This window comes from Apodemus sylvaticus, chromosome 2 (assembly GCF_947179515.1).
Source record: "Apodemus sylvaticus chromosome 2, mApoSyl1.1, whole genome shotgun sequence".
Taxonomy (NCBI): domain Eukaryota; kingdom Metazoa; phylum Chordata; class Mammalia; order Rodentia; family Muridae; genus Apodemus; species Apodemus sylvaticus.
The window spans coordinates 63,433,792-63,457,551 of NC_067473.1; the positions used below are offsets into that span (position 1 = coordinate 63,433,792).

Consider the following 23,760-nt stretch of genomic DNA (forward strand, 5'->3'; position numbering starts at 1 on the left):
ATTCTTGGGGTCTATAAGAGAACAGGCTGAGCAAGCCAGGGGAATCAAGCCAGTAAGGAACATCTCTCCATGGCCTCTGCATCAGCTCCTGCTTCCTAACCTGCTTGAGTTCCAGTCTTGACTTCCTTTGGTGATGAACAGCAATGCAGAAGTGTAAGCTCAATAAACCCTTTCCTCCCCAACTTGCTTCTTGGTCATGATGTTGTGCAGGAATAGAAACCCTGACTAAGACACTTGTTATAGGAAAAGAGGAAGGTATCAGAGAGCAGAGTGATGGAATGGGGAGGAGGTATGGAAGGGAAAGACAAGACTCTCCTGAAGTCTCTTTTAAACAGAAGACAGTAACTACAGGTCCTGCTAAGCATACAAAAAAGCATAGAACAGCAGAAAAAAGCACAACTCAGCAGGAAAAGGTACTTGACATCAGATAACCTGAGTTCAATCCTTAGAAGATCTCTCTCTCTCTCTCTCTCTCTCTCTCTCTCTCTCACACACACACACACACACACAAACAGTTTTTGAAATTCTACAGAACAGATGACTCAACCCATTCAAATGATGGTAAAATATCAACAGCATACTTACATAGACCACTTCACTCACCAGCTCAAAGAATACTACCTCTTGTAAAATGGCTAGCTATTTTACAACAGTAACTATTTCTCTTAGCTCCCTGCCAGCCCTCCTCCCAGTTTCCAGTCCAAGCCTTTCAAATTTCTCCCAACTATTCCTCCCTCAGCTCACCAACAGTTTGCTTAAACTGGGAGACAGTCCCTTCTCCCAGTCTTCCCAATTCTAGCAGCTCCAAACTAGAACAACTGTTCTAACCTATCTGCTCAGCTCAGCCTCTCTTCTGAACTCTCAGCTCACCAACTTCCTTCTCTTCTTGCTCTGAGAGTGACAGCCCCCTCTATTGGGGGGTAGAGAGGGGGAGAGCTTCCTCTCTCTGTTTCAGTCACTGGGAATGAACCTATTTGTTGTCCCTTTTATTGATATTTTCTTCAGTTTTTTTTATTCCCAAGCTTCTCTATTTCCACCCAGATTTTTTCCAGTTGCTTTTACCCATTTTGTAAACAAAATAGGCTAAAATGAGTAAAAGGAGAAAGAACTACAGCTGAAAACCATGGGAAGCACGTCCCAACAATAGCCGCAGCATACGCCCTTGTCAGCTCTTAAAGCAGTGTCCATCCCTCCTTCTCCTGCCTTTTGCTCTATGGTACTTGACCTCAAACCTCCAATTCTGCCTAGTCTTGTTGTAAAATAAGTGAGCTTATTTTTTCTTTTAGTATTTCTTTTTCCTACAGACAGCCCCACACTAGGCACCACTTGTAGCTTGTCTCTGCAGGTTCAATTTCAAATACATGTGATATATAAAATGTTACCAAATATAAAAAAAATGTTATTAGACCATTAGAGGTGAAAGCAGCACCTATGGAAGACTGGCTCAGGAAGATGACAGATATTGGTTCTCAAGTATATAATACCATGATAACTGGGCAAGCCATAGCTAAATACATCTCAAAATGCGTGGTGCTTTAATTGTGGATGATATGGTTATTTGTAGAGACTGTGACCAAGCTACCAAAGGTCTCAGATCTAAAAATTACTTGTGCTTTGTGTGAAATATGGTCATTTGCAATAAAATTGTGAACAAGGAATCTCTAAAAGCAATGGTTTTTCTAAATATAAACCACAAAGAAGGCCTAGGTTCCAAGGGCATTCAGGCAACATGGCAAAGGGTTACAACCAGACCAATGAGTATAAGTCCAAAAGAGATATCCAAGGCAATTTCTTGCCATCATAAAAAAAAAATTGGGGGTGTAGCTCTAGACCCTGCAGCAAAAGTAGAGGCTTTTTTTCCCCTGTCAGTCAAGAAATAACAAGCAAGCAGAAAAGTCCCAACTAAATATTGAAGATCTAATGTATGCCACTGTAGGCAGTGCTGCTCTAGACTTAGCCACAGATAACATCTTATCCTTGCCCCACAAAATCCAATGTTATAAAATATCTACTGGAGTTTATGGTTCTTTGCCATCAGGGACAGTAGGAATGGTCTTGGGAAGGAGAGGACTGACTTCCCAAGAATTCATTGTGCATCCAAGAATTGTAAAGATTTCAAAGGAGAAAGTAAACGTAATGGCCATGTAAACAGAGATGCAAGTGAACATGAGAGAGAGGACTGCTCAGCTCTAACTGCTTCCTTATGTCAAAGACAAAGCTGTTTTTTCAGTAGAAAGATCAGGAGGATCTGGAAATACAGGAAAACATGTATTTTGGCAAACAGTTGTTAACATAAACAATTGTTAATGTTAAGAGTTGAAGTTGCAAGTGAACAACACTGAAATAGAACAATTGGATACAGGAGTTGATGTAACTATCATCTCACAGAAATCTTGGGATTCAGAATGGCCATTTCAGAAGGTTCACACCTAGTTCCTAAGAAGTCGCACCACTTGGGTACGGCTCTCATCACCTCATTTGAGGAAATAAAATCGACATTTACTAAGAACTAGAAACCCATGGCTTGGTACAACCTCCAACAAGCCAGGGAGCACAAGTCCCCATGAGGCCCCACAGATGATGTTCACTGTGGAAGAGGATCTCTACATAAAGGGCTGTCTTCACATACTGCATTTCTGTAAGTCTCCAGAGACTCCTTTTGATCTCAGCCATCATGGACAGCTTCAAATATCAGACAATGAATTTGGGTTCAAAGATCAATGGTATTATAAATCATTATCCTCACACAATCCTATCTTCTAACCCTGTAGAAACAGGCAAGAAAGGCAATTTGAAAGCCTTCAACATTATACTACAGTTATACTAGGCACTAACTCCAGAGTTTTCTACTAACAAAATTAATGAAAAAGGCTGACATCATGACAGCTATTTAATATTAAATAAATAACATTCATGAGTTATTTAACATTAATTAGTGAACAAAAGCTTCTAATCATTCAGAGATAGGCTTATAAAGATATGCTGTCTTCCAGGTATCTGGAGATTCTGGTGTCTACCAAATATGCTTCCTGAACCTTTGTGCTTTTGTTTAGAATGACTTCATCTTACATAAAACAGTCATCCTTTTTCACCACACTTACTTGTCGTCCATATTCCTGCCAAGAACCAAACTCATCCATCCAGTACCAAATCCAGTCAGTAGTGAGGATGAAATGTGGGGGTTTGGTGACTGAAGAAGCTGTGGAGAGTCGGCGAGCCACAGTATTACCAAACTTCATGGAATTAAAGTCTAAATTATCAAAGTGAAAGCCAGCGGCTGCCTCTGTGTACACAATCCTGCAAAGGAAAGGGAATGCAAATGAAAACTTCACCAATCACAACACAGGCATGTACTTCCAACCATGAGGATATGTGATGGGTAGATACAAATAGCAAATGTGCTATACTCAGTTTTAGAAATGTTTTTAAAGGTGGGGAAAGCTGTTTTTTAGGATCATCACTTCTCCTTTGTGAAAAAAATAAAGGTGATACAGAAGACTGGATATTATAAAAAATTATGACTTTAAATATAAAAATGTTAGTTAAGATATTCTTTAAAATAATCAGGGGTGGAAATACGGCAAGAGCAGAGCACTGGCCTAGCACTAACAGCACCCTGGGTTTGATCTCCAAAGCTACAAAAACAAAATGCATTACTAAGCTGTCAAAAAATGGACAGAAATCCTTAGAAAACAAAATTAACAATAGTTAGCACATAGTGAGCATTGCCAGCACCTGCATCAAATAATTTGTTTAGAAGATTCAATCTTTACAACCCTGTGGGATAAGACTATTAGCGCCATATAACAAATGGAAAACTAAAAGCCATGAATGCTAAGAAACACATTTGAGCAAATACAGCCAAGCAAACAAGGTATAATGGAGACGGTCTGGCCACACGGCCTACATTGCTACCCACCAGTACAGGCTTCTTTGAAAATGTGGTAATGCTCAAAGACCACAGGGACTCACAAAACCAGAAAGTGAAGACAGTGTCAATGAGGAAGACAAAGAGTTGTGGCTTTAGCAGCCAAGACAACAAGGGTAGGAGACACAAGCAAATGCAGTATCTGAGTAAAATGGAGGCCAAATCTAAGGAGAGGTTTTCCCTGCTAGTGCTGGGTGATGACCCAAGGACTTCACACACACTAGGAAACTGCGCCTCCACTGAGCTATATCCCAACTCTCTTCATTTTAAAGCAGTCATTAAGTCTCGCAGGCAGGTCGTGAACTTGTGATTCCCCGCCTCCCCTTCTCAACTAGATGGTATTACAGACATATGCCCCTAGACCCAGCTCAGGGAAGCTACTTCTCGCCAGGCTTGGTAGCACACACCTGTAATCCCAGGACTTGGGAGGTCTAGGCAGGATCAGAAGTTCAAGGTCATTCTCAGCTACACTGTGCTTCAGGATAGTTAGGGTTACTTGAGATTCCATCTGACAAGAGAGGGAAAGGTGGGGAGAAGGAAAGGAAGGTGAAAATAGAACAGAGAGAGAATTCTGTATAGACAGATGGCAGGATCATGCCAAGGCCATCAGAAGGAAATTCATCTGCATGCACACTAACTCTGGGGGGAGGGGAACTCCCCCAGGACTTTCGACCAATCAAGCCTCCTAGAAGTTTTAGGATGTTTCATACTTCTATGTGAGAATTAGCCGTATAGTGTTTCCCAAAAAAAACAAACACAAACTCTCTAGAGGAACTCACCTCAGAAGAATTTCCAGAAATAAAGTTTCATCAAACACAAACTTAAAATCAAATCACACCATACACATGGAACCAAGACTCCCTGAGAAAGCATAGTTGACAGCAGAGTCAGACAGCTGAGGCACACACTAGCATCTAAGATGCAGACAGTGTAAAATGGTTCTTCTTAATTATCAAAGTCTACACTGGGATTAGAAACATTTAAAAAAGTGAGCAGGTAAACTGGAAAAAACAAGAAAATTTATGATAAAGTAATATCACATACATTTTAAAGTCACAGATGGCCTCAGTAGATATCAGATGAGGCTGAACTGGTGGCCTGGGACTCTGAGAATGCTCCTAAATGCAGCAGAGAGGAAAGGGAATGAAGGAGAAGTCTGGAGAATGAGAGGTAAAGTGAAGACTGTTCAGTGTACACAGCACACACACTTTATCAAATCCCAGCAGCAGTAACAAGCCCAAGGGCTCAGAAGGTGGGCATGTGTATGGTTAAAAATTATAAAGACACAATTTTCCACAAACTCACAACAGTCACTGTAATTTCAAGTCAAGAATACAACATAGTAATCTGAAAGCTGATTTTTAAATTCCTAAGAGCAAAACAGCAAGAAGCAGAAGGAGGAGTAAGGGAGAGGAGCCTTAGCCTTACCAGAAACCAGAACTTAGTATCAAGCTTCCATGGGTCAGACAGTGTGGGACTGGCAGACAGGCACTGACCAGAGACCAGAAATACACAAACCCAGGCAGCACTGACGAGGGGTGTAAAAAGATGGTATCTGACAACTGAAATGAAAATGGAATGTGCTAACATTTCACCCTACTTGGCTCTCTTTAGGTGGTTTCAAAAATAAGCATCTAGAAATGAATAGCCACGGAGCTTGTACTTTATGAGTGTGCTTAGCAGTTTAAATTTTATGGTACTTATTTCAAGCATGAGCAAATTAATTAAAAATTTTCAAAGTAGTTACTGGAGAAACTAGTGAATCACCTAAAAAATGAAATTAGGTTTAAATTTAATCATAAAAAAGAGAATTTAAACATGGTTTTATACTTAAAATGTTCACTTTTAGAAGAAAACTCAGGAGAATTCTTTTGTTAATACAATAAAGGAAGATTTCTTAAGACATAAAAAGTACAAAAACAAAAAGGAAAACCTGGACAAATATTTCTCTTTACCAAAGGTGCTATTAGCTGGCTGAGTTTTTTACCTCACATTTAATATCCAGAAATGTAGAAAATACCTCAGAATAAATGGATAAATAAAAATGTAGTTCTCATCACACCCAAAATATGTTTAAGGATGGACATCACATAAAAAAGGAACCAAAAACAGTTAACAGACATGTGAAAAAAAATTTTCCTCATTGGAAATCATGGCTATGCAAACTGAGAAAACACTTTACACTCTGGACTTGTTAGTATGCAAATATTCAACAATGCCAATATGGGGGGAGGGCACATCATTAAACCCTGCTAAGGAGGCTGGAAAGCACGAAATCACCTGAAAAACAACCAGTTAGCTCCTGTCGGGACAAACACAGCCTCTCTCAGAAGTGGAGATCCTCTGGAAATCCCTCCATATAAACACATGTATGGTACACAGAAGGCTGTCCCACAGAGGCTGGGCCTGCTATACATCCATCCTACCATCCAAGCCCTTGGGAGGCGTGGCCAGACTGACCGTTTATGGACAGCCTGTGCCACATAATGAGACCCTGTCTCAAAAACCAAAACTGAATTTTTTTTAAAGGAAAAGAAAAGAAACCACAATGCTGTTAGATTCCAGGCCTATCAGTACACAGCAAATGGTTCAACTTACAGATCCACAAAAGAGCAAACTCATCTAAGGTGAGAGAAGTCAGGGAAGACAGATTTCGAAAGTGGGCTGAATAAAGAACCTTCTATGGTGATAAGATAGTCTGTACTGGCTACATACACAAATACTTTTACTAAAAGTAACTGAGCTGTATACTTATTATTTGTGCATAACACTGTCTACAATTAGCTTCAAACAGAAAGATTATGGATGGTGAGTGGGCTATTTAACCTTGCTAAGGGAAGTAATGTTTCAAATTTGCACATATGCACTTTTTATTTTAGATATTCAAATTCTCTTTTTTATGGAGCTCAGTGGTTAAAAGCACTTGCTGCTTTTATAGAAGATCAGATTTTGGTTCCCAGCACCCACTGTGGGTAGCTCAAAACTGCCTATAACTCTAGCTTCTGGGGATCCAATACCATTTTGTGACTTCTGCAGGCACCTTCACTCGTATTCTCTCTCGTTCTGTCTCTGTCTCTCTCACACACACTCACACACACACAGACATGCACATAAACATAACCAAAAATAAAACCAAAACTTTTTATTTTAATAAAGATTTTTGTGTGTGTGCACGCTTGGGCTTATTTTGCCTGCAGTTGCCACCTGAGTGCAGTACCTGAGGAAGCCAGAAGAGGGCCTAAGCTACTCTATGATGGGAAGGAATTGCAGACAGTTAGCTACCATGTGGAAGCCAGAACCAAACACAGGGCTTCTGGCAGAGCAATGAGTTCTCAACATACTATGATACCTCTGCAGTCCATGCCCAGAATATAAAAAATTTAAATTATCTATTTTAGCAATATATCGCAGCACATTTTAAAATAAGTAATGACTAAATACTTAGAATAAGATTACCTGGGTCTTCCTTGTTTAAATGAATTGGCTGAGTGAAAATGCTAGAAGCAATTAAAGAATAAAAACATTCAGGTTAGCAGGGCGGTGGTGGTGCACGCCTGTAATCCCAGCACTCTGGGAGGCAGAGGCAGGCAGATTTCTGAGTTTGAGGCCAGCCTGGTCTACAGAGTGAGTTCCAGGACAGCCAGGGCTATACAGAGAAACCCTGTCTCGAAAAAACCAAAAAACAAAAAAACAAAAAAAAAAACAACAACAAAAAATTCAGGTTAGAAGGGCAGTGGTGGCACATGCCTTGAATCCCAGCACTTGGGAGGCAGAGGCAGAAGGATTTCTGAGTTCAAGGCCAGCCAGTCTACAGAGTGAGTTCCAGGAAAGCCAGGGCTACACAGAAAAACTGTCTTGGAAAAAACAAAAACAGAAACAAAAACAAAAAGAAACCCATTCGGGTTAAAACAGTTTAGCTGTGTGACTTTGTGGGAAAGATTAGAAGTTTACAAACTCCTTGTTATAGACAATCTCTTGATTGTCTATAATAGTGAATAACTGTGTATGGTCAGCCCCAGCAGCACATAATTGAGGTTACTTGGTCTTGGTACCACCTCCCTTTCCCACAGCTCCTCTATGGAGGAAAGCAGAACAGATAACTAGTATAAACCATAGCCAGTACAAACATGGGCCTCCACCTCCAGATCAAGCTTTGGGGGGGTGGGTGCATGCATGCGTGTGTGTGCGTGTGTATCTGTGTATGTATGTTAGAGAAGACCCAGTTTCTTTCCATTCATGCACTGCACTTGCACATACTGCTGTTTAAATTAAATCCATCATGCTGCACATAACAGGCTGGCAGAGCCGCACCGAGGGTGTGTCCCCCTCCTACCTGTCTTTACTGGGATTGCTATAGGCCTCTTCAATACGCTCCATGTTGTCCAGGTCCTTCCATGTGCCTCCATCCAAGAACTGCCATCGATATGGCAGATGAAAATGAACTCGATGGCATTTATCTAAAATAGAGACATAAAGGAGTGAGACACCCAGCAGTGAGCAGTGTGGCCCCACCCCGTAACTGTCAATGGGAAAGGTCCTGATTGTGGACCTGAGAACATTCTGGGAAGTTATGAGGAAGTTATGCTTTGTTAGTGCTGTTACACCTGGGCATTTACATCCTGAAGTACTATGCATCTCACTATGTGAGGCTTCCCTTTAAACAGAACATTACAATGAGTTTTCAAAAGATATGTGTTAGTCTAGAATGTCGTTTCATGTCCATAAAGAAGCTGATCATAGGCCGGGCGGTGGTGGCACACGCCTGTGATCCCAGCACTCTGGGAGGCATAGGCAGGCAGATTTCTGAGTTCAAGGCCAGCCTGGTCTACAGAGTGAGTTCCAGGACAGTCAGGGCTACACAGAGAAACCCTGTCTCAAAAAAAAATTTTTTTTTCCAACCCCCCCCCCCAAAGAAGCTGATGATAAGAAGGTCCCAGTCCTTCAATCCTTATTGGAAAGTGGATCAAAACACCCATGGCTCACAGCCAACCAATAGAATGAGCATAAGGTCCCCAATGGAGCAGTTAGAGAGAGGACCCAAGGATTTGAAGAGGTTTGCAGCCCTGCAGAAGGAACACTAATAAGTACCAACTAGTACCTCCAGAGCTCCCAGGGACTAAACCACCCACCAAAGAGTACAAATGGAGGGACCCATGGCTCCAGCTACATATGTAGCAGAGGATGGCCATTTCAGACATCAGTGAGAGGAGAGGTCATTGGTCTTGTGAAAGCTTAATTCCCCAGAACAGGGGAATGCAAGTCAGGAAATTGGGGGAGGGGAACAAAGAGAGGGGGGAGGTGATAGGGGTTTTCGGTGGGGTAATGATGAAAAGGGTTAACATTATCAAATTAAAAAGAAAAAAGAAAAAGAAAAAAAGAAGGTCCCAGTCCTGCAGAGGGCAGTAAAGCTGTTCCTTGTCTCTATGCACAGAGATGTGGATGTGCAGAGGTCAGATTCCAGATCTAACTCCAAAAGGAATCCATCCCATAGTCTAGCTTGATGGCTGAGGCAGAAGAATCACAAGTTCAAAATAAAAATAGGGTTGGAAACAGTTCAGTGACAGAGCACTTGCCTGGCATGGACAAACACCTTAGGTTCAGTCCGTGGGGAGAGAGAGAGAGAGAGAGAGAGAGAGAGAGAGAGAGAGAGAGAGAGAGGAAGGGAGGGAGAGAGGGGGGGGAGGGAGGGAGGAGGGAAGGAGGGAGGGAGGGAAGCAGACATCCATGTAACCTAACACATCCCACTGAAGGTGGCTTGGTACCATCAGTACCCCCCTACTGCCTCTACTTTCTGTCTTCTAGGTGCCACAGGCTCTCCACTGCCCTCCCCCTTCAAGCCTCTGCACTCTGCCCCATCTTTGCTTATACTGTCTTTGACACTTGTGAGTTTCTGGTACATTTGTACAGAGATTTGTACCTCCCTTGTTAAGCAAAACAAGGAAGGTACAAGTGTGCTAGTGCTATATAAGAACAAAACCAAATATACATGTACATTTACTATAAAGAGAAATATATATACCAGTGCACACGGCATCTTCCTACCAGACACCCAAGGAGCAGGACATCATTGCTTTTGTTTTTAAAGGACCTACCTGGCTGCTAAGGAAAAGAAGGTTGATAAAGATTCATTTCTTAGTAACGTTAGTTAACCCATTTTAATTCTCATTTTTAAAATTTAATTTAAGCTAATAGTTGAAAAATTAAGCTGTCTTAAAACCTGTACATTCTTTCTCAATCAATGTCAGACCTTTTCCAGACTCTAAAAAGGTGCCATGATCGACAAGTACCAGAGGAGCACATGTAAAACGGACTCTGCTAGGGCTTGTCAGAACAGGCTAGAAGCTATGCAGACACAGCAAAAGGGGGTACAAGGTCAAGAGGCCCCAGGAAACAAGCTGGGGTGTCCAGGCAAGGAGAGCTCTTACACTCAATGAGGCAGGACACAGCCTTCTTGGGGACTTGCAGTGCCTCCATTTGTACAGAGTCTGCGCTTACATGACTCACACTGGACTCAGACCAGGAATGAGCCTAACAAATAGTGACACTCTAGCCAGGCTGTAGCTATGGTCCAGAGGTTGTGACCACGCCAAGAGTTCCAGTTCCCTGACTGAAGGCACTAAAGGAAATGACCAGAGGTGAACAGAAAGCACCCAATGTTGAAAAGCTGTGCTAACAAACCCCAAGTACAAGCAAATCCTGGGTACCCTGAGGAAAATCCCCATGGAGGAAAACAGCTCCCAAGAAAGAGTATCTCCCCATACCCACCAGCCTGAGGTCTCAGGAAGGACCCAGCGACCCAAGGCTGTGCTAAGAGTAGACTTGGAACTGAACGTGGTGGCCACCCAGTCACAGATGGAGGTTCCTGGGAGAAGCCACTGCAACCATAGTAGCTGGTGAGAATTTTGGCACCCAGGGGATGCAGGACACAGCCGTTCCTCCCTGACCCCCTCCCTTTCCCTGCCTCCCACAATGCTCCAACATCAGCACCAGCCAGGCTCTAGGCTTCAAGGCCAAGTTAGACAAATGTAATCTCAGTGTGGAAGGCAAAGCATCCACATGCACGCCTCTTCCTCCTTACACCCCTGGAAAGGCAGGCTAGAGAGAAGAGCACATGTGAAAAGGACTCGGCAACAATGAAAAGTGCTCCAAAGAAAACAGAATCATGTAAGGATCCCTAAACTACAGAGCGGGCAGAGTAAAACTGAAGAAGAAAAAAGGATTAAAAAAAGAAAACAAATAAATCTTTAAAAACAAGAATGAAGGGTCAAGAAAGCTGGCTCAGTAGGATGCTCTTCCGGAGGACCCAGGTTTGCTTCCCAGCACCGACACAGTAGTTCCCAACCTTCTGTAGTCCAGTTCCGAGGGATCGGACACCCTCTTCTGGCCTTCTTGGCAACAGGCACAAGCTTGGTGCACATACATGTAGGCAGACTACCATACAGTAAGATATAATTTAATCTGAAATAAAATACATAAAACAAGCATGGCACAGCATAGAGCAAGTGTAGACCACCAGAGAAGGATGAGCAGGCGGAGAACGTTCTGCTCCGCTCTGTTCTAACTGCTTCACAAAGTGAAAACATTCATGATTACCTGTGTGACATCTAAAGACTAAAAATGAAACACAACATTTTGGTGGCTGCAGTCACAGGACTTGAGAAAAAGTCTTTAGTCAAAGACAAGTTGTGGTGAAGCACAGAAAGCTTTTGTGAAAATCCTGACCAACACAGAATTACTATTTGTGGGAAAGGAGGCAAGCAGGGACCACTGGCCCAGCCTTGAGGGAGCCGTGAGCAATCCTCTAAGTGCTAGTACAAGTGCCTCTATCTCCTCACTGAGGTCTTCCTAGTTTCTGAGAGCCCCCTGGGCTGTCACCCCACAAGAGTGGCAATGATCTTAGCTTCCGCTAGACTGAGTAGCCACATTTCATGAAGTTCTGTGGCCACTTGACACTCACCTGGTACAGAGCCAAAGTCCTATATTCCCCAAAACTCATCTACAGCTTCATTTTTAAAATGCATATAATTTCTTCTATCCTCAACAAAGCAGATTCAGAAGTAGTTTGGCAAGACCCCTGCTCTCTCTAGGGTGCCTTAAAGCAGTTCCAGTAATGGGAAGCAGTTTCCCCTCCCATGAGAGGGAAGAGTGTCTAACTTACCTTGGAAGCTACAACTCTTCCGAATATGGTACAAGCAAATCTGCTCACTCTCCTCCTGGCTAGGAGTGCCTGGTGACACAGGACCTGAACTGTCTTTTCTTTCTACAAAGAAACAATATGCAATGTATCAGCTCCCATCGACACTTTCTGCATTTCACGGCTAAAAGGAAGGGAGAATTTATCCACCTCTGTGCAAAAGTGGCCTAGGCAAATGGACAGAACATATCTTTTGAGGGATAAAAGTACCCCCAGGCACACAGGTGGGCACCTGACTTTTAGGGTGACTCCTAGAATACCCAGCACATAGTTTTTTTTACTAAGTCTAGGATACCACAGAGGGGTATTTTTTTCAATTCTCACTATCCATTCAAGTCACTAGGAAAGAAAAATAGAAAGGTATTTTTAAAAATCACATTTAATTTCTATAGCAAATATTTATCAATGAAATCTTTAGAACTGGATACTCACAAAAAAGATAATATATGGAAAGCTTTTATCTCCAAATACAATATTCTCAATTTTAGTTTACTTGTAGGGCTCTTAAATCAAGACAAGGATATTAGGTTCTTTCAAAGTGTACCTTTTTTATTACCATTCCAATGTGTCTTTACCTATATATCTACCCCATTCCTTTAACCCTAAATAAGAATAAAACCTCACTTACCATCCTATCACCTGTCACTCTGCTACTGTCTTCCCTTCTCATTTATAAACTCCCGGATATTCCACAGCCTGGGCCTCAAAACCCACACCCGGGAGACCTGTGACTGTTAAGACCTGAGCCTCTCAGCAGTGGATCTGTCCCTCACTTTTCAATAAAGACAATCTAGATGATGCGCTAAACATCATTTAAAGCAAAACCTCTGTGTATCTTGGGGTTAACAAAAATATCTGAAGAGACCGGGAGGACGTGCTTGCCTTGAAAGCTTGAGGATCGCAAGTCAATCTCTGAGAACCCACATTTTTAAGAGTCTAGCCCAGGTAGGGCTAGAGAGATAGTTAATAGTACTGGCTGCTCCTCCAGAGGACACATGTTCACTTTCTAGTACTCACACGGTCTCTCACAACTATCTGTAACTCCAGTCCAAAGGATCTGACACCATCTTCTAGTCTGTGGGCACCAAGCAAGCAAGTGATGCACTGACAGGCAAAACAGATATTCACATAGAATAAAATAAAAAGTTAAGCTGAGTGTGGTGATATATGCCTTTAGTCAGGTACTAGGTAGAGAGAGGCGAGTAGATCTCTGCTGAGTTCAAAGTTAGCCTAGTCTACATCAAAAGACCTTGCCATAAAACACACACACACACACACACACACACACACACTTAAAGCTGGGCATGACTGGGCATGCTTGGAGCCCCAGGGCTGGTGAGGTAGAGACAGGCAGATCCCTTGTGGCTCACTGGCCAGCCAACCTAGCCTATCTGGTGAGGCCTAGGACAACAAGAGATTCTGTCTCAAAAACAAAACACAACAAACCCAAGGTGGACAGCACTTGAGGGATAGCCTCTACTCATATTAGTACACACGACCTCCTATTTACATATGAACATACCTATATGTGCACACCTGCATGAACACACACCCTCAAAGTGAAGAAAATACAAAGAAAAACTAGATGTAGCAAGAACAATTTTTAACTATGATAATCAGATAAGATTAGAAAGGTCAATATGGGGGCTGGTGGAATGGCTCAGTAGTTAAGAGCCCTGGCTGCTCTTCCAGAGGTCCTGAGTTCAATTCCCAGCAACCACATGGTGACTCACAACCATCTGTAATGGGATCCAATGCCCTTTTCTAGTGTGAAGAGAGTAATAGTGTACTCATATGCATAAAATAAATAAATAAATCTTTAGAAAGGTCAATATGTTTGTTGGCGGTCTTGGCACTCACCTTGTACTTTAGAAAAAGATCTAGTAAAAACATTTTCTATCTTAATGGCTGTATGAGTAGATGGGCATGAGATGCTTGGAGGTAGAGGCCTGTTCTTATGGTTGTTAAAGTCTAGTTCAGGCTAGGACAGAGACTAGCATATGGCAAATTCTCAAAGCTGCTGAAATGAAAGCAGAGATCTGGAGTGGCTAGCCAACTGCCTCTACCATGAAATCCAAATGAAGTTTTCAAATGTTCCCCCAAGGACCATATACAGCAGTCAATTAAGAAATTATTGTTAAATAAAATCTCTAAGCAAGCACAAAGTCTGGCTACTAGGGAAACTGAGGTAAAAGATCATTTTGTTGACTTTGTGGCCAGTAGGAACAGAGCAAGAGGTGATCTCAAAAAAAAAATCTTGTGTGTATTCTAGCTTAAAATTTTTAGACTTGTGTATTTACTAAGAGTATCTATAGAGATCAGGCAGCTAGAAAAGGGGCACATGAGGAAGAGAGCAGGCCATAGGCAGGGAGGGTTAGAGTACAAGTAGCTGGGAAACACAGGGGATTAAAGGTTCAAGCACGGACACGGTCTGGGATTGGTGAGGAGAAAAGGGAGCATGAATTAAAACCAAGGCTCTATGGAAAATTATGAAAACACATTTCTCTATATGCTAATTTAAATTAAATAATTTTAAAAAGAAACTTGAGTAGAGGTATACTGTGTGGATGGGCAATTCTTTCTCCACAGAATGCATGGGTTACTAAAAAGACCTCAGTTCCAAGTATGGGATATCTCTCTATGAGTAACTGGTCAGGAAGCCCCAGAGGCACCCCACATAAAAATATCACAGGCATTGCTACTGCTGGTTTGCTCAGCACAGGGAGATGGTTGCTAAAGACACAACATATTCTGATTGAAAAACAGACAGCAAACTTAAACTGATCTGAACTTATCCTCCCTGCTGGCTAATTTTCAGTGCCTAAAGGCACAACGCAGGCCACTGGAGGAGAAAAGTCATCAATGGCATAGCCACAGTGGTTGTGCGAGCTACAGTATCAGCCTGTAGGGCAAGATATGCCTACTGGTACAGTGACGGCACAACTTGGGTATTCAACTGCTTCCTGATTGGATTTTGGCTTGCTCTTTAAGAGAGAATTCATACTTCGTACTGTAAACCCAAGCAAGAGTCCATGGCAGGAGAGGTCACAGGCATTAGAGAGTAACTTACTACTGTGGACTGCTAAATGAACAAGTCAAACCACCTTTTAAATGCATATTTTATACCCATATATTAGTGATGCTCTCAATCTTTTTGCAGTGAGCAGCTACCAATGCAGAATTATAACTGGTCAAAGTGCTGAAAATAAGTGACTGTTAAGTGCTTAGCCCTAAATAAGACATTTGTCTCAAGGCTCCTTAAGGCTCAGTGGATAGGAGGGGGCAGGAGGAATGTAAGAGTACTGTGACATGTTGTACTCTACACATAGCATAGCCATTGCACTCACACTCACAAAAGCTACAGCTTACCTACATAAGATTAAGCCAGTCCACTATGGATGCGAGGCAGGCTCATGGGCACCCATCCTAGCTGAGGAGCTATTGGCAAATGATTACTGTTTGGGAGAGGAAGAGGCATTTTCCTCTGGTGGTGCAGCCACTGGTCATTGGTAGGACAGCCCCATGCCAGCATGCATGCAGGCAACACTAATTAGATTCAGTGGTAAGGGCACTTGCTGCCAAATCTAGCAACCTGGATTTGATCCCTGAGATCCACACAGTGAAAGGAGAGAACAGATTTCCCCAACTGTCCTCTGACCTACACATGTATGACACACACATGCACGCACACGCATATACACACATATATATATACATATACACAGAAATAAATATAAATGAATAACTTTTAAAATGATAGCATGCGGGAGCTGAAGAAACTGGCCTGTGGTTAAGAGCATTTGCTGCTCTTCCAGAGGACCTAAGTCCAGTCCCCACATGAAGATCAAAACCACCTGCAACTCCAGTTTCAGAAGACCTGATGCCCTCTCTGACTTCTGAGGGTACTTGCATACATGTGGCAAACATTCACAAATACAACATAGACACATAAATAAAAGTTTAAAAATCTTTTAAAAAAATCACATAAAAGTTGGAGGAGAAAGTACTGGAAGAAACTGAAAAAAGTAGGAAGGGGATTTGGGCTAGAATATTGATTACATATATGAAGTCATCAAAGAATAATTAAAAATTATTCTTTAAAAAAATCTTTATGAGGGACTAGAGATGGCTCTGCCATTGAGCGCACTGGCTGCTCTTGCAGAGGACCTGGGTACAATTCTCAGCACCTACATAGCAGCTCACAACCATCTGTAACCCCAGCTCCAGAGGATCTAACACCTTCGCCTGGCCTCTTGCAAGCACTAGGCATGTGTGGTGCACAGACAGACAGACAAGAAAAGCACTTATGAACATAAAATCTCAAGTGGAAATTCCTGTCACTAAGCCTAACAGACACTTAGAAAAAATCCCACCATGCTCACTCATGTTGATGGGTTATGGGCCAGGCACTGTCTAGGTGCTAAAAAGCCGCAGAGAATAAGGCCAAAATCACTTACAAGGGGGGAACCTGTGCTTGCTCATGGCAGGATGGCCAAAGCCACAGCTTCACAAATGCCTTCTTGCATTCGTTTGTAATATCATAAAGAATGCTACCTAATGAACGGTCCTAGAGCTGTAGAACTACAATCTCAACTCTAGATCCCTCACTAGAAGAAAAATTATCCAGGGGGTGGAGGGCAATTACATAGGGGGGGGGCTGACCTCATTTCAGCGCCTCCAGAATTATGAATGTGCCAACCCCAACTTGCATCATCTGGAATGCCCTGTTTGACTGCGTCTAGATTCCAACCATCCTCACAACCTCCTAGCTAGGAAAAGATCAATGAGTCTTAATAAAAGAGATCCACACTTCCACAAAGTCATACTAACCAACAAAAATCCAGGCCCCAACCCAGAGCCTGTAGCACTTTCCATTAGCCTTACCAGAAGTCCCCTGTGAACCTGCAGAAGAAGGGGACACTTTGCTGAGGGTTGAGCCCTTATTCTTGATGTCATATGCATTCCGGTAAGTAGTGAGTAGCCTGCTCACCAGGTCAGAACTTAAACCCAACTTTTCCAACTTCTCCAGATTCTCAGAGTTAGTGAACTGGTGAGACCTCTTACAGCTAGTGCCAAACTTGCACTCTCCCTGTAGGAAGTACTGGCAGATATGTAGTTTAATGCACTGCTTTTGGAAGGAGCAAGAGCCGAAGGGTCCATCACCTTTGTTGTAGTGTAGGCAGATCTGTTGACAAAGAGGCAAAAAGACATCACATCAACACTGCATACAGCACGCCTCAACAGTCATGCCATGGGAGAAAGGAGCCTCATGGTCATTATATTATTTCACCATTCACATGGGCTATAGAGAATTCATCTCTTACTCAAGATATAGAGACCAAAATATTCCCTAAGCTAAAATAACTCCAAACAAGACCTTCTTCTAAGAAGAGTCACAGACCTTCAAAGAGGCCAGAGCAGTAGCAACCTCCTATCTACCTCAATATACCTACCCTTACCTATACACACAGCCACACCAAACCAAATAAACTTTACCAGCTAATTTTTTCCAATTTTTCTTTCAAAATTCAAAGTCAGAGGGGTTCTTAGGGCTAAGGCATCTTGAAGTTGGCTAAACACCACCCTTCGTTTCTCAGGGGAACTAGCAGACCCCAAAGCTAAACAGCTAAGGTCAACAAGATGGCTCAGCAGGCAAAGGAACCTGGCGCAAATACCAGAGCCCACATAATAATGAGACGGAAGAACAACTCCCTGGAGTTGTCATCTGACCGTCACACTGTGGACAAGCACACTCACACCCACCTATACCTAGAATATCTGTGCCCCTAATAAATTTAATAAATTTATTAAAATTTCATCAGCTAGCCCCAGTCACACAGCTGGTTACTGTATCTGTTGTTTGCTCAATTGAGTTCTTGACAAACCTGTAACGTTTTTCCTGGTTTATTAGTACAAGGTTTCCCACAGCCCAGGCTATCCTCAGCCTACATAGATAAAGACAGGATGAGTCCTAGTCCTCTGCCTCCACCATCCAACTATAAAGATCACAAACACTCACCACAATGCACAACTACAAACTTGCAACTCAATCAACTTCTCCTTCTCCACACCCCAAATACTTCAACCTGGAAAATGACCCACCTACTCAGTTTCTAGACATTAGTCCACAAGCTGTAGGGAATTCCCTTGGGGGTTTAGAGGCAGAACCCATCTTTTTCAAGTTCTCCACTCTACAGATGATCTACCCAAAGGAAAAAGCCAGACAGCGATTCTGACAACTGCCTTAGACAAGCCATTCACCAGCTTTGAAACTCCATTATTTGAATCTCTAAAATGGGAATCATCATCAATGTCACAGAGTTGTTGTGATTACTGAACTTGGAACCATGAAAATACCAACCAATGCTGACATATGAGGTGCCAGACCATCCTCTTCCTCATTTACCTGGCCGCACCCTGGACAGGCCTCATCTGCCCCAAACACCTTTCCTACAGTGTGGAATGTGAACTCTGACAGTGTCTTAAACATGACCCAAATCATCCTCTGACCGTCTTATCCCACCATTTGATTTGCCTCCCTTAAGGGAAAAGCAGGGTGTGTCCTCAATGTTTAGCTGACCATGGATATTCCAAAAAACTTAGCTGAAGTAAAGTAATATGAATTTTCAAAAGACAAATATCAAAAGTTGATATTTATTATGTGCCAGTCATGATGCTGTGCTACTCCTCCTCAAATAGGTGACACTGTCTAATATGGAAATGTCTGCATTAAAATATGCCAAACTCATCTGTTGGCTCAAACCAGTAGCAATGTCAAAGCATCCCATGTAGCCAGCTCCATAAGTGGAAAACACCCTGCTCAGATCTGCTGAAGAACCTCAAGACCCAGGGAACCCTACAGAGTCAGGGTCCTATTCACACTAAGGCCTTGCCCAGCACACTGGAAAACAGCAGTGATCCTAAAGCAGAATCGTGCTTTGGTCAGTTTTCCTACTCAGCCCCTGCCTTCCTTGCCCCCGCCATGAATGTTATCCCTGCACTGTTGCTGTCTAAAAGCTTCTCTATACTTTCTCCTGCTCCTTATCCAATAAACCTTTTGTGCTGCTAATCTTCCTCCACTAAATGATACAGAGATAATGCAATAAGCTTACACAAGCTGAGATTCCATGTCAGCTAATGTACAGACTCTCCTGGGTCCAAGGGACTGAGTAGAGAGAGTACTGGATGACTGTCAAGCAGCTCTGGAAGGCTTCCCCACAGACCAAAACAATACCCCAAACATGCAGTTCCAATTCCTAGTATTAGGGATGGGCCAGCTGGGGTCTCTCATTCTGCTTACTTCTAAATAACACTTGTTTCAGGTCAACCTCACTAAATCACTACAAGGGTGGTGCCAGCCTAACTGATAGGGAAGGAAATTTTTCAAGAAATGCCAAGGTTGGTCCAACATCAACAAAGCTGGATATTAAATCCAGTAGATTTAATTAGCAGTGCTGGATATTAAATCCAAGTCTCTGCTGTGCAATGGTTCTTGGTTCTAAACACTAAGAGTTATCTATCTTCCAACCATCTGGCTTCTCCGCTATTACTTGCAAAAAACACCCCCAACCCTCCACCCGTCTAAACACTCACATCTGGTAAAAGTGAAGGGTCATTCTGAAGCAAGAGTTGGCAAAGCTCTGTATAAGTGAGGTGGTCAACACCATGAGTCCTCAGCACACTCAGGTTGTGATCAGTTTTCAAGTTGTGACCATTCCTACAGTTCTTCCTGCAAAGAAGCAAAGATGTTGTTACAGACTAGATTTTACCTCCCTAAAATACCCTATTAGAGTTCCAACTTCCAGATCCTTAGGATGTAGAACTTCTTTTGACGATAGGGTCACGAGAGAGGCCATTAAATTAAAATGAGGTCATTAGAGTAGCCCCAATCCAACATGAGCCTTATCTCAGAATTCCATCCTCCAGAATAGTGAGAAATAAGTTTTTGTTGTTTAAGCCTTCTAGTCTGCCAGGTATTGTAGCATACACCAGTAATCCCAATACTCAGAAGCTGAGGCAGGAGGATCATGAGTTGCAGTCTAGCTGGACAACAGAGCAAGCCTCTGTGAAGGAAGAGAGGAAGGAAAGAGAAGAAATGGAAGAGAAGAGAGGAAGAGAGAAGAGAAAGGGAGAGAGGGAGGGAAAAACAAAGGTCGGGTCACCCAATCTATGGTACTCTTCTATGGCAGCCCTGACCAACTCACAGAGCTGGTGAGATCCTTCTTCAGGGCAAAGTGTTTTACAAACACTTCCTGACCCTCCTTATAAGCAGCAGAGAGAGAAAACAGCTCTGCATGAAAGTATATGCTTATTTACCAGGAAGAGATGAGACTGGACAGCGTCTAGGGCTCAAGACAACACTTCTCAGCAGGTATGTAAAGAGAAGGGCAGGGCCATCATGCAAAATGTCACAGCACACTGGCCACTCAGTAAAGATTTGGATGAAAAACCTGAGCAGGGATGAGTCTAGGTAGCACACACCTTTACTCTCGGCACTTGGGAGGCAAAGACAGGCAGATTTCTGAGGCCAGTCTGGTCTACATAGTGAGTTCCAGGACAGCCAGGGCTATGTAGAGACCCTGTCTCAACCCTCCCACCCCCAAATAAATTGAGCAGGAAGTATAGGGAAGGCTCAGTAGTTTGGGACACTATTCTACTCTTCCAGAGGACCTGCATTTAATTCCCAATATCCATATTAGGTGTCTCACTAACACTTTCTTCTGGCCTGTGAAGGCACTACACTAATGTGCACCATTCCTTCCACTCTACCCCCATAGAGACACATAATTTAAATAATAAAAATAAGTCTGCCGGGCATACAGGTGGTGCATGCCTGTAATCCTAGCACTTGGGAGGCAGAGGCAGGCAGATTTCTGAGTTCTAGGCTAGCTTGGTCTACAGAGTGAGTGCCAGAAAAGCCAGGGCTACAGAGAAACCTTGTCTCGAAAGAAAAAAAATCCTTTTTAAAATGCTAAGCAGAGTAACTCATGTTTCAGGTATGGGCACACATAGACACACACTCCTGGCTCCGCCCCTTTTGCAGCTCCTCTCCTCTGTACTTTCAACCCATAAGCATCTGGTGAGCATGTATCAACCAGGAACTGGTACTCCACCCTAAGAACTCAGGACAGACCTTTAATGACAGTCTCAGTCACCTAGAAAGTCAGGCAAGCCACATCTGCTTGATAGAGACACTACCATACCTTATTTAACATCTGCAATAAACATCTTGAAAGAATGCCAAATTCCTGGATCCATCCCCAAACCCTTTTCTCCTACTAGGTCTCTGATCTCTGTCAAAAGTTAACGTCCCTCCTCCCGTACAGATCAAAAACCATGAAGTCATCCTTGACTTCTCTCTCCCAACTGGTAAATGCAACAGAAAAGAACTCACACATAAAGTGGAAAGTCTGAGGTCAGCTATGGTAAGAATACAGTAGCACCAAAGGAAAAAGGCACTGCAGAATCTGGATCCAGGAGAGGACTGAGGAAGGTATAAAACATCACATCTGCCACATCCTGAGGTTAGAAAACGCTGACAGAATGAGATGAGAAGAAGGGAAGATAAGTTGGTGCTGCCAAGGCCAAGTATACAAGTAACTGCAAGAACGGCAACTAAAACTTAGTGAGCATTTACTATGCGACAGAGGCCACCTAACGTCCATGAGTTCATTCAGTCCTCAGCAAACCTGTGAGGTAAGTAAGCTTATCATCACCGAGGGGCACAGTCAGCCCAGGACGACTGCCAGCAAAGAGCAGAGGGATTGTGACAAGGTGACTAGCTCATGGGACCACGCTCTTGATCAGCAGGCACACTGCCTCCTGAGCACAGGTCTGTTAGTCAGGGAATGAAGACTCCTCGGGCTTGTTTCTTAGAGAACCAACCTTGTGATCAAGAAGACAAGTAAAGTCACAGGAAAGTACACTTAATCACACTCACTTTCCATTATCCTTTGGAAAAAATATGCAGGAAACTACCTAGTACAAATCATGGGAAAAGACAAAGGAGAAGAAGAAGAAAAACCTCAGTTATGGAGGCCAGTAAATATCAAATGTCCAAATTTCTGATACTAAATTTGAACCCAAATGTTGGGAATTAGTATAAGAACAGATCTTCCTTCCATGATTATTTTAACAATTAAGCACATTATCAAGATTTGCCAGGCACATGCAGTGGTTAATGGCTTTAGTCCCAGAAACAGGAAGACTCTGTGATTTGGAGGCCAGCCTGGTCTACATAGCAAGTTTCAGGCCAAACAGGCCAACTTATCGAGCCACGTATGCAATATGATACTCATTCATTCATTCACTCATCCACTCATTCTGTCACTGCATCAAGCCAGGCCCCACCTCCCATGTACCCTCTTCTCTGGGCTTGTTGCTCTTTCACCCCAGAGATGTCTCATTCTTGCATGGCAGTTTCTAGAGTTCTACCCTCTCTGCAGGCCCGCCTTCTCCTACAGAGCTGTTTGCTCTGCTTCTGGCACTGGGGCCACAGTATTGACCACCCAGCAGCTTCCAAAGCAGCATGTAAGGGTTTTAAGTGAAGAACTCAAACCCTCTCTGGCTTTCAGTCCGCAGTGGGAACAGAAAAAACAGTCACCATCTCTCCCACAGACTCTCTTCACACCTGCGAGCTCCCCTTAACTCCCCCAAATCTCTCCCATACGCCTTGTTTGGATAAGCTCTAATCTGTATTATTTCTGAATAAATGAGTCCTAGAGACCACATTTCCTAGCCCATATCCCTTCGGTAGGGGTGGGAGACAGCTTCTGGTAAATGGGATATTTATCACTTCTAGACCTGGCCCACAGACTTCCCACCAGACCCTCCCTTCAACCCCTGGAACTTGATGCTTTGAACTGCCTGCAAAGTGTTGAGGGTGCAGCTGTATTTGCCAGCCTGGATCCCTGACCAACTGCATAGGTCAAGGTTACTAACCTAAGGTCACCTGACATCATAAAAAATGACGTCTACTGTGTAACAGCAAAAGGAAGAGGGTAGGGAAGAACTAATCCTACTAGATAACTGGACTAGCTTTGAAGCACAAAGTCTCAACATCCTCTCCTAACCCAGCATCTCCGGCACCATTACCCAGGACATTTTCCTAAAACACAAACCTCACAGCAGACATCCAGCAGACCTTATCACCTTTAAGGTGAGACCCAAATTCTTCAGTACAGATTCCACTAATCACCTTGCAGGTGCAAGAGGAGAGCAGCCCAGACTAATAAGGACATAAAGTGTGGTGTGGAAGAGTTAAGAAGAAAGAGCTCAAAAAAGCGAATAATCTTTCAGCTCCTGCCGAAAAGTACTAAAGAGCAAACCAGGAAGGGCTCTGCCACCAAATGAACCAAAGAAGGGGTGGGGTGTGTAGAAAGGCACCCAGGGAGGTCTGTGGCTAGGGGAGCGCGGGAGCCACCGACGACCTTGAAAATCTGAGTTTGGGGCTTCGAAGCGGACAAACAGGAGTTGAGTGGCGTTTCTGAAGCTTCCTTAGAGCTGCGACTGCAAGCCTGTTCCAACCAGCCCTGAGGACCAGCTTCCCTCCGGGAAGCCACACTGCCAGACTCAGGTGTCCCTCTTGGGACCACATCCTATGTGAGCCACTCCACCACACACTGGCAGTCACTAAGTA

At 43.2% G+C, this 23,760-nt stretch overlaps 1 protein-coding gene across 1 annotated transcript in view; it reads right to left on the reverse strand.

The window, feature by feature from the left end:
* The window catches only part of Parp12 (poly(ADP-ribose) polymerase family member 12), a 36,070-nt gene that overhangs the window by 11,649 nt on the left and 661 nt on the right, over positions 1–23,760 (reverse strand). The window contains exons 2-6 of the mRNA XM_052173488.1: positions 19,716–19,851; positions 17,007–17,307; positions 12,087–12,188; positions 8,262–8,385; positions 3,102–3,297 (exon numbers count right to left, since the gene is read on the reverse strand). Coding sequence (XP_052029448.1) covers positions 3,102–3,297; positions 8,262–8,385; positions 12,087–12,188; positions 17,007–17,307; positions 19,716–19,851 — 859 coding nt within the window. The remainder of the gene's footprint in view (positions 1–3,101; positions 3,298–8,261; positions 8,386–12,086; positions 12,189–17,006; positions 17,308–19,715; positions 19,852–23,760) is intronic.